The sequence below is a fragment of the Nannospalax galili genome, unplaced genomic scaffold (assembly GCF_000622305.1).
Source record: "Nannospalax galili isolate Female #2095 unplaced genomic scaffold, S.galili_v1.0 scaffold610, whole genome shotgun sequence".
Classification (NCBI taxonomy): Eukaryota; Metazoa; Chordata; class Mammalia; order Rodentia; family Spalacidae; genus Nannospalax; species Nannospalax galili.
Window position 1 is genome coordinate 1,358,310 of NW_008329141.1, and position 11,865 is coordinate 1,370,174.

Genomic DNA, 11,865 nt, shown 5'->3' on the forward strand with positions numbered 1-11,865 from the left:
GTTCTCAAGGTTGACTGGCCTGGGGAAGGGAGGGTCTGCTTAAGCCTCATCCATGTTCACTGTAAATTGACTAAATGAGGATGTGCAAATATTGCTTTTGCCCCGGGTAGAACCAGTTCTTGGCACTCCTGGGCAGAGCCCCCTGCTGGTGCACCACCAATGGATAAAGACCCCATCATGAAATAGTCAGACCCTATAAAAACCATGCATATGTTGGAGAGGCGCGGAGAGCTGGTGGAGGAGAGCGCAGGAGGCAGGGGAAAGGAAGGAGACTGGCGCCGGGCACGCGTGGCGAGAACCCGGGAGGCGGAGCCGGGCTTTTGGGGCACGCAGACGTGGGCGCAGGGAGACTAGTCTCCTCAGGCGGCCGGAGCCCGGTGGCCCGGCCTGTGCCTCCCACCCCACCCCCGCGCCGCCGCGCTCCCTTAGCCGGCCGAGCACTCCCTCAGGTGACTCCCGCCTCGCCACCCCGGACGTTGCGCAGCAGCGCAGAGGCCCCGCGAGCGCCGGTCCCGGAGCGCATCGCCGCTTCCAGGCCGCAGGTGACTCGAGGAAGAGTGCGACTGAATCATGTTGCTCTGACCTGCTAGCTCCACCAGGGCCCAGGTTTGGGGGTCTCTCACCGGTCATCCGACGGTGATTCGACCGGTGGACAGGCTGAGATCTTCCTCGTCAAAACCAAGTTGGGTGGGCCCTTGCTTTAGGGCACCTTCCAGGAGCAACTGCTGTCCCGACGTCTAGTATTGGCGCCCATGTCAGCTTTTGCTGTGAAGGTAGATTTTTCTAACACCATCTTTGTGTGATTTAACTGTCCACGGGGAATCAAAATGTGGAACGAGAGGATGAAACTAATCCTTTCTTTTGCACTGTTAGGGGTTGCCATAAACACCATTTGTTAAAAAGCATAATTATGTTGGGAAAGTGCCTGATGAGACAATTAAGCTACATAAACACACTGAAAACAAATGAAAACCAGAAGACGCCCACGCCCCTTGGGTAAAGCGATTCTTTTGCGTGTGCTTTTATTTATATAGGAAAGAGAGGGGTCTGAGTTGCTTTATTACTACGTTATTAATGTCTAGAAAAACCCAGTGTTCCTATTTTTATGAAATTTCAATGATGAGTCCATGGAAAACTTCCTGCAAACCTGAAGAAGCTGCGAAGCCTGGCACTCATTGAAGCCCACAAAGGAAGACAGATTTGCTCATGGAGCGCTCCCTCGGTCTTACTAGAGCCACCTTAGTGTACATTCCCGCTTCAAGTTTGTTTCAGAGTTGAACTGGTTTACTGCAGTGTTCCTCACATGGAGAACTTTTCTGGACACAAAACGACCATCATCAAATGTTTCTGGAATGAATTCATGAAGGCCACATTCATTTTTAGTTGTGATATTTAAAAGAGGCCAACCTTATGATGGCCCGATCTTGAATTATTTTCTTATATTTTTGAGATATTTTAATCCTTTTAGATTATGATATCATTTGAGGCATGGAAAGATGGGTTGCCAAATGTCATTCTGGAGTTCTAAAAAGAATCAATGCAACCTTCAAAACCTGTGTAATCAGTATGTGACAAAAGAATCAGTCACATTTTTGGCATTATTGAGTAACATATATGAGAATATGTGTCTTTCAGTTCAAGGAACAGCCTTGTGAAAAGATTTTTAACTGATTTAGGAACTTTGGAGATCAGAGTACAAAGAGGAACTTACTCAATCAAATGGTTGTCATTTAAAGGACCCACCTGGATCTCTTTGTACAATTGCAATGTCCATTGACCTATAGAGGTTTCTTCTGTCACAAGTTTTTTTTTTTTTTAATAAAAATCAACATATTAAATAGCTTTCCTCAATGTCTTTTTCTGCATTATCCCAGAGAATGTAATTTGACAAAAGGATCCTGCCTATGTGTTAAATAGCACAGGTCAGAAAATAGTGATAAGCTGAGGAAGGCTGTACTCAAGCATACTTTAATGAGGAAGTTTCTCTTCTGAGATGGTCCAGACTGAGTAATTTGCTAGGTATTTTGCAGTGTTGTTAATGCATTTGTATGTCCATGTGTACATGACCACTTATGCATGGTATACTATTTGAATCAACCTGAGGACTTCTATAGATGCTCTCTAGGATGGTACAGTGAAGGTACATACTATGTTGCTCTAGTTTCCAGAAAGTTATGATTTTTAGAGTTAACGAACACCAACACAACAATGAACTACAGAGACTGCAATGATGAATAATTTGTCTTTAATTCCAGAAAAGTTATGTCTTCCAACAGACTTGGGCTCTGTTTGGCTGCCTGCTCACTAAATATTTCAGAAGCCAGGAGAAAATACATCACTGTAAGCACAGCAAAAGCAGCTCTTCTTGGAAAATAAAACAGTAGGAACAACAGACAGTTGCAGCAAACATTGCAGGGTTTTGATAATATGGCGATTTTCATACTCCACACACTACATCTAGAAAGTACTTTCTTCCTGCTCAGCCACCCCCACCCTTGTCTTGAACTGTTACAGCTTCCTCTGCAGTAAGTCATACTGAGACCTCTTACTCTGGTGTGCGCACATGGTCTTCTCAAATGCCAGCATTAAGCCCAATTGTGCAACTCTACTCTTTGGCCTGCAAGTGAATCTCTGAGATGCAGATTGTTCAGGATATTGACAGACTCCAAGGGAGGATGTATTTACCTAAAAGCTTATTGTTTCCCTCATGGAACAATTATTTGATCATTAATAGAATTAAGCATAATAATACATTATACTTTTTATTCAGCAAGTTAAATGAGAAATGAGCTTGCCAAATGCCAGCCAGTTTTCAAAGCACTCCTGCCAGCACAGCCCATGCTATCGTTACAGTATTATCATTGTGACTGCGTTTTCTCGCTATAAAAGACTGTTAGGCAATTACATTTAAGTGATGTGCATGAGGTCACCCAGTAATTCAGGAAAGAAGACTGGAACTCAAGCCTCCTTTCTCCCTTGGCCAACATTACTGAGAGACGCTACTAGGCTTTTGTCAACCTCCACAAAATGTTCCTGCAATGACACATGGTTTAAATAGCATTCACTCTTAGGATCAAACACATACACAAAACATAGGGCATTTATAGACTTAGAATCATTGAAGGAGGAAAGCTTTGCTATTATAATAATTTAAATAGAAATGCTTTGATATAAGTCAGCAGTTTTTTTTTGCCAATAGTATTAGGTTTTCAGCCTTAAATATATTTTAATTTCTGATTGTCATTTTTAATGTGATGTTCATGAGAAAGGTGTTTCCCGCTGTCCCCCCCCCCCCAAAAAAAAAAAACTAGAGGTGTATTTAAGTTACTGTCTTGCAACTTTGAAATGTCTGTGAAAATTCCTGGTAATTGCTGATTTAAAAAAAAAAAAAAAAAAGAAACCTTTTGGAGTCAGTGTACAGCTGATTCTTTTGCACATGCCTTGTAGGAAGAGCCAGCTTGGGCTCCCATTATCAGAAACAGTACATCTAATGGAGCTGGGTTACCTGTGTCTGTGATTGAATGAATGTGCTGAGATGTTTATGGAAGAGAACCACTGATGGATTCCTGGGTCTCAACTCACAGTCTTTATCAGCTTATTAGTGGCAGGCGCTCAAATGGAATTATACCTATTATGCTCCATTACAAATACCAAACAATTTACTTCTGCTGAGATTCAGACTGACAGCTCCACCCGCCAGCACTCACTTTTTTTTTTTTTTCCCCTGTATGCATGCTTAAGTAATTGCAGGAGAGAGTGTTTCATTCTTTGGGCATTTAGTTCCTTGAATCATTTGAAACCGAGAATAAAAGCTTTTCAGAAGAAGATTTAGGATTAAAAAAAAAAAAAAAAGAAAGAAAAAGATCCTATCTCTTTTCTTCCAGGAGCTAGAATGTGTTGAAAAAACTAGATCACATAGGAGATTGCATTCCCTTCTTCTCGTTCCCTCCTGTATAGTTTATTTAAATGTGTAGGGAGGGCAGCGCTAGTTAAGATAGTGGACCTCCTTCACAAATAATTTAAAGGAATTTATGTTTAAGTGGGTGGAATAAAGCTATATAAATCTTATTTTTTCTAATTAAGCAAAGTAGGCACATTTGAATGGCCTAATAGGTCTTTAGTACAGGAAGCTGAGTTATAAATTTTAGACCTACATGAGTGCAGGCCTGTGGATGCTCATTTGACTGTGTAAGTGACGGGATTTTTATCTTCTTACACTAGTAACATTAATAGCGCAGGGCTGCTGTGAGCTCTGTAGTCACTGGGTGTAACGTCTTTTTCCTTTGCTCTGAAAAGATTAGTTGTTAAGTTGCCAGGGACAGAGGGATAACAGCATAACTAAAGCTTTAATTACGGTCTGAAAACTTTTGCCTTTCACTTTGAATTTGCTTTTGTAGGCTTAAGGGGTACTTTTAAGGAGGCCTGTAAACTCAAAATAACTTTGGGTTTGTGTATGACTGCCACACTAGGGTATGGCAGCTTTCTCCCCCAGGTTACACATTTGGGTGAGTCATAAGTTACCAAGGCTGGAAGTAGTTAGTATCCAAAGGCTGTTCGTGGCCCCCCAAGAGGAGATGGTGTAGTCAGAACAGTCTCAATGGACAGGTGCATACATACTAAAACCCTCTCGCTGTGCTAGGCACTAACTGCCTTTTCCTGGTTCCTCTGCATTTCAGACATTGCTCAGGGCAGTTTGATTTCTAGTTTTTTGAGGAAATATTGACAAAGCCAAGGAGATGAGATTGTTAAAGCACAAAATGTGGATAATACAGTTTTGATTGTTGTTTTGGATTTATGTTTTTGAGACAGGATCTCACTATGTAGGCCAATTTGGCCTTGACTTTCCTGCTTGAGCCTCCCAAATTCTGACATTACAATGCCGTACCATTACACTCAGCTTAGAGTGATGCAATTTACCATTGAACAAAGGGCTCACATCTTAGACTGAGTTAAGTGAACTTTGGCAGGTTCAAAAGCAAGTCTCCGAGAAGGTCTCATAGATATCCAATGCTTGTATCTGAACTGAGCCATCTATCTGGCTGTCGATTTCTATATATCTAAATCTATACCTATATCAGATCTATGTTTATATGTCTGCTATAAGAAGTGGGCATTACTGCTTATGAACTTCATGATTAGTCAGTGTCACCTTCAAAGTTCACACTTTATAGAATTTTTCTATAAAATTAAATTTGATTATATGAGAAGAAATTAAATATTAAGATTTCAGTACAAAAAAGTTTTATTGTGTGGTTTTCTTATTTTAAAATATATTTCTATTCTTTGGGAATTTAATACATGTATACCATGTATTTTGATCATGTTATCTCCCACTTCTCCCTTTTACTCCTCCCAGATCCACCCCTACCTCCTTACCCCCTCCCAATTTTGTAGCCTCTTTTTATTCAAACCCTCCAGTTTAAATGTAGGGCCATCCGGTTGACCTATCAGGGGTCACACTTTAAAGAAAACTGAAATTGACTGTCCCTACCCTAACAGCCATTACTTGTCAATAGTTCCTGAGTTAGGGAGAGAGGCTGTGAGCCACACAGAAATGTTGGCTGGCCTGATCTTGTGCAGGTCTTGGGTAGGCAACCAAAGCTTGTGAGTTCATGAGTGCAGTGGTCCTGTCATGTCCAGAAGACACAGTTTCAGTCCAGTCTTTCAAGACCTCTGTCTCTTACAATCTTTCTGTCTCCTCTTATGCTATAGTCCTTGAGCCTTAGAGGAGGTGGGGCCTGTTATATAGATATCCCATTTGTGGCTGTGGATTTCACAGACATGTATTCTCTACTTTGGCCAGCTGTGAGTTTCTGTGTTGACCACTGTCTAGTGCACACAGGAACTTCTCTGATGAGGTCTGAGGACTTCACTAATGTGAGTGTAGAGATACATTATGTAGAGAGCAGTTTGATACTGTGTCCACTTAGTACAGTAATGGTAGGTTCACCTTTGGGTCCTATGAGCTCCCTAGCCATGTGTTCTTGGTTAGAGTTACAATACCAAGCATAGGTTTCCTCCTGTGGAGCAGGCCTTAAATCCAATCATAAAATGATTGGTTACCCACATAACAATTGTGCCACTCTTGCACCTATGGACATATCTTGCCAGATCAGTCAGTATTGTAGCTTATAGAGTTCAGAGCTGGGTAAGACTGTTGATGACTTTTCTCCCCATAGCAGCTTGCATAGCACCTTCAGGTACTATGAAAGCTAGTTGGCAGGGAGGAAGCTTCCTGGTTAGTACCAGTTTGAATTCTCTACATCCTTGTCCCAAAGTATGTGATGTCTTCAGCAATTGGGTCTTACCACTGTGCTATTTTCTTTACAGGGGAAAAGCATTGTGAAGTAGTAGTATTCAATATGTTTTCTAATCAAGAATAAAACATGACCATTCAGCAAAACAACATCAATAGTTTCTCCCCTTTGACCTATGGCTTCCCTAGTTATGGGCTTTGACCATGTTTACAGTAGCAGGCACGAATTCTCTCTTGGCGATCAGGCCTTAAGTCCACAAATCCAATCAAGAGAGTGGCTAGTTACCCTCATAAAGAGTTGTCTCACTTATTTCACCAGTGGGAACATCTTTCCTGATAGGTCGGTATTGTAGCTTGCAAGGGCCATTGCTGGGTCAGACCATTCATGTCTTTTCTCCCCCAGAAGCCCACATAACACCTTCCAGTACTGTGAAAGATAGCCAGCAAGGAGAGAGTTTTCTGGTCAGTTCAAGATTGATTTCTTTATGTCCCGCAACCAAATTCTGTGGTTTCTTCAGCAGTAAGGTTTTACCATCTAGTCATGATAGATAAGCAAGAGAAAAGCACTAGCCTGTATTGGCTTGGGTGCCTCCCTGACCAGACTAGCAACTTATAGAGAAGGGTAACCCATGCCTGACACTGAGATTTTCATGACTTTTACACACATGAAATCACAGCAGCTGTGGTTATCTGAACAAGAACTGCACAAGATCAAGCCAATTAAATTTTCCAGCATGGAGTGGGAACTGAGAAGCTATTGGTTGATGGCTGTCAGGGGAGGAAGAGTCAGTTTTCTTTGAGGTGTGACTACTGCCCATGTGCCAGTGGACAACCCTATACCAATTCACATATGCATAGCACTAGTTTGTCCGAGTGAGTTAGAAATAATTAATAACTTTAAAAGGAGGACATGAACTTGCGAGGAAGATGTATTAAGGGGCCGGGGAGGAATTGGAGAGAAGGAGTAGGGGTGGATATGATCAAGATACATTGTATACACGTGTGAAATTTTCAGTCAATAAAACAGCAGATCAGTCACTACAATAGTGGCTTATTGATAAGCTGAGTCAGAGTTTAGTTCCTGTCTTTGCATAAGTTTTCTTGGGAAAGGTAGGCTTCAGGTAGACCAGAATGTTCTTTAAGTAATCAGATACTGTGTAAATCTGTGTAAATACTGTGTAAATCTACCTCCCATTCAGTGGTGTCTACCCCTAAATCACATCTCACCATTTTTCTGAACACATACATCTTTAAAAATTTTAGTTATCATTTATTCATGTGTATATGTGTGCCGACATGAGTATATATGAACCACATGTGTGCACATGCCACAGCGGCCAGAAGAGGGTACTGGATTCCCTGGAGCTGGAATTACAGTTGGTTATGAATTGCCTGATAAGGGTGCTGGGAATTGAACTTAGGTCATACTATGCTGTTAGTGGAGTAATGGTGCAAAATTTAAGGGGTCTGTAACATGTACTTACATATAGGTCTTCTGTAAAAAAAATCTGATTACTATGCAAGAACAAAACTAAAAATTTTCCACTTTAAAAAATTTAAGGATTTTTAAAATATTTTAATGTAATTACTCAAATCATTTTGGAAATAACCATTTTGTGAGATTAATTGGAGAGCATTGGAAAAAATTAATCAACTGTAAAAAAATAACAAAATTGGTTAAGACCAATAAACATTGCATGGTTCTGCCATTTGGGGGAGGAACATGTTGGAAGAAGTAGGAACTTCTGACTGTTGTGAACTGGGCTGAGGAAAATGTTGAGTCTTCTTTATTCTGTATGAAAAAATGATAACCTGTTCAGATCACAAAAGAAAAGAACTCATTTGACAACAAAACCATGCCTTCTTTAGATAAGGGTGAAAATGTGTTTTTTTACAATTTCACATTTTTAGGCAGCATTGTTCCAGCTGCCTATTTGGAAGTTATCCAGGCTATGGATAACAGAGATTAGAGAGGGCGTTCACGTTTGCCTGGGAGCAGTGAACCTTACCCCTACTTATCCTCTCTCTGGTGTTAGAGTGGAAGAGTGGCCAGGAAAGGTAAGAGAAAGTTCAGGTTTCTTATTCCTCAGTGGATACTGTTTTTACAAACGTGACCAGCCTGCGACAATCTAATCACTGGTCAGCACCCTGGCAAAGCTGATCTTGAGGAACTGTTTCAACAACAGTGTTTGGAGTTTGCAGTAGCACACTGTGTCTCTGGGATTCACCCTTCTGCCCATGGTATTAAGAGCACTAAATGTTCAGGGAGATGAAAAAATTATCACTTATAACTTTGACCCTTACAAATTCACAAGAGATGGAGAGGAAACACCGTAGTTTCTAATGAGCTCCTTGAACTCTTCCTGGCAGACTGAGGGCATGCTTTGCCCATCTGTATCTCATTTTCCTGAGTAGAGGTAATGATGAGGTTGAAAAACCACTTTAATGTTAACTCCTACCCCCTTTCCTCTGACTTTTTTCTTTTTCTTTTTCCCTATGCAACAGACTAAGGTTTTCTGTAATGCAGATCTGTCACATGCAGGATTTCAACCTCAGGGGTAAATTTAATTTGGAAAATTTGAGCTACGTCACTTGAGGTGTTTTAGAATGAGGCAAATAGGGAGAAAAGAAAGACCTTTTGCCTGAACTGTCTAGCTGCATCGTGGTTAATTACAAAATGCAGAGGCTCATAACATTTGGGGAAAAGGCCTCCTAAAGGATAATTGTCTTCTTCTCCATATGACCTCTAAAATCCTTCTATGATGTTGCCTCAATTTTCTTTAATAGTGAATTGTCTAACATTTGGAATGTCAATTTGGAATTTAGCCGAGCTACACCAAACACCAGAAATAGGAAACGAGACTTGTTTCCAAAGGACTCACCTTGCTGATTGTGCTGCATTTTAATGTGACCTGACAGCTAAGGGCTTATTTCCCAAGGAAATTTAAGCCCCAAGTTTGCTTTACTTTTGATCCAAGAAAGAGTTAACCTTCAGCACTGAGGGTTTCACACAAAAACAGGTTCAGAATTGTCCAGATGTAATAGTGATTTTAATCGTCTTCAAAACAATTATCAACAATCACATTAACTCTGAAATTGGCTAGTACACAAAGTTCTTCCTGACATCAGGACTCGTCTGCCCCAGAGGTCCTCCTGTGTAGGAGACAGTTGAGAACCAGCAGGTCTGGATGCAGCCTTCCTCCTTCCCTTGCCCTTTGCTTCATTGGCAGCTACTATGCCTCATGATTTAAACATGGACATTTCTAATTAAATGAGAGCTCAGCTGCATTCTTGAACTAATTTATAACATTTGATTTGAAATGTAATAGCTTCAATCTTCATCTGATTAAAAACAGTCATATACTGTACATGGTTACTATTCTGATGCTCCAACATGCAGTTTTTATTTTTACATTCCCCTTCTACACAGCTGTTCATCTAATATCATCCAAAAATTTTCAAGACTTTTTTGGGTAACAGCATGCTCAGGCATTCTTATGAGGCAGAAGTATTCATATTCTAGAATTCCACTGTTTTCAGAACAGTAAAGGGATGTTTTTCCACTAGTCACCCCTTTCCAGGGAAACCAACTTTCAGATAATCCAGTTAACTTTCCTTGGGATGAAGTGGAATGTAGGATGTCCTAGTGACATAAAAAATAGTTAATATTGACACTTGTCATTAACGAGTGCTTTGTATGCAAAACTCCATACTATCTTCAAGCTTATATCTTAAGAAAGGGGTTCTTAAAGTGGATCCAAAATTGGTTTATAAATGTTTTCAGTGTTATTTGTAAGTTTTTATGAATGTTCTTTTTGTATGCATATAATTTTAGTTGGAGAACTTCTGCAATAAGGGGGAAATCAAGCAGATGTAAAGCAAGGATCTAAAAATGCTTCAGTTTAGCCTACAGAACTTAACCATTGACTAGGATGGAAAAAGCATCCCCAGGAAACTCAAGAAATGAGTCTCAAGAGGTCGTCAGAGGTGAGATTATGAACTTTTACATGGTTGTGGAATTCCAGTCTTACCTTAAAGGCAGCAGAAACTATTGCAATGTTTAAAGCAAGAAAATGGTATGATTGGCCTTCCATTCAGAAAGATTATCTTGCTGGTATGATAGAAAATGGAGATGATAGAGGACAACAGAAAACAGTGGATGGTAAAGGAGAGAAGATGAGAGAACATAAAGGAACAGGTGGACCATTAGGGAAGCTGATAGTGGTTCAAGACGATGGAGACCAAGCAGACTCCGCAGGAAGTTGCAGAGTGAGGAACAAAGCAGTTGTATGATAGTGTCATCACTTAGAAATGATGCAGGAAGAGGGACTTGGGGGAAAGCATGAATGCACTGTTATTTGCTGTCATTTGACTGTTGGACTTACAATTTAGACTTCTAGAGAGATGTATACCTCTGGTCTGTGTTTATTTAAAGCTTACAACTTTTTCAGTATTTTTATTAGGTTATGTCTCATTTTCTCTTTCTTTCTCCTTCCTTCTGTCTGCATTTCCCTTGTATCAAAATGATGCATGTAGCCGCAAGTCCATATTATATAGGGTTTATTAAAAAATCATTAAGTGCCTCTTTTCCCACAGCTTCCATCATACCTATACATTGGTTTCCCTCTCTCAACTCCCAGTACTTTCAGGAAGTTTATTTGCTTTATTATTTGAGATATAGTTCCAGATAATATCTTGATTTTTCAGTTTTAGGCATTATCTATTAACTTCTCACTACAGAAGATGAAAGCTTAGCTTCTTTCTTCCCCATTCTTCACTATCAACACACACACACACACACACACATGTACAAACACACACTTTCTGATCCTTCTTTCTGTTGATATAGTTGAAATTTTAATTAATATTAGTGGTTATAGTACTATATGTATGTAAATATTCACAATTGATTCATTTAGGATATTATTTTTACACATTTTCTACATACCGTTTTCCTTTTGTTGTAGTTGATCATTATCTTTTCTAACTTTTTTTTATTACTTGGTATTATTCTGTTTTCCTCGTTGCTAGTTTGGCTAGGTATAGAACTTTGGGTTAGAAGTAACTATGAGAGATCGAGTTATTGACTTCATATTTCCTTGTCATTCATACTTGTGAAGACTTTATGACTCTTTTTTTCCCTTAAGATTTTATTTATTTGTATTTTATGTGTGTGAGTGTTTTGCCTAGATGTACACAAGTTTACCATGTACATGCCTTGTGCCCGTGGAGGCCAGAAGAGGGTGTCAGATCTCCTGGAACTGATGTTAAGGACAGGAGTTAGCTGTTATGTGGGTGCTGGGAACCAAACTCAGGTCCTTTGTAAGACTAGTAAGTACTCTTAACTGCTGAGCCATCTCTCCAGTTCCACGTTTATGATTCTTGATCCTTTGTATGTGACCTGCCTCTTCTCTCTGGAAACTTGTAAGTTCTTCATTTCGTTCCTAGTGTTCTGAAATTTTATATTGCTTCTTTTTATGGATTTCTTCATCCATCACGCTAGATCCTTACTAGGCCTTCTAGTCCTTGAAATGCTTGTCTGTTAATCATGCATAACTCAGATTTTCTCAGTTCTTTTTAGAAACCCTATTATTAAAATTCTTCTATTC

The 11,865-nt window shown here is 40.0% G+C and overlaps 1 protein-coding gene across 1 annotated transcript; it reads left to right on the forward strand.

The window, feature by feature from the left end:
* The first annotated feature begins 2,262 nt into the window (after window positions 1-2,262).
* Ftcdnl1 (formiminotransferase cyclodeaminase N-terminal like) lies at window positions 2,263-10,133 on the forward strand. The gene is given in 5 exon segments (XM_029563497.1): window positions 2,263-2,380; window positions 6,331-6,381; window positions 8,168-8,214; window positions 8,216-8,314; window positions 10,092-10,133. Coding segments are annotated over 5 exon segments (357 nt in total).
* The last annotated feature ends 1,732 nt before the right edge of the window (window positions 10,134-11,865 follow it).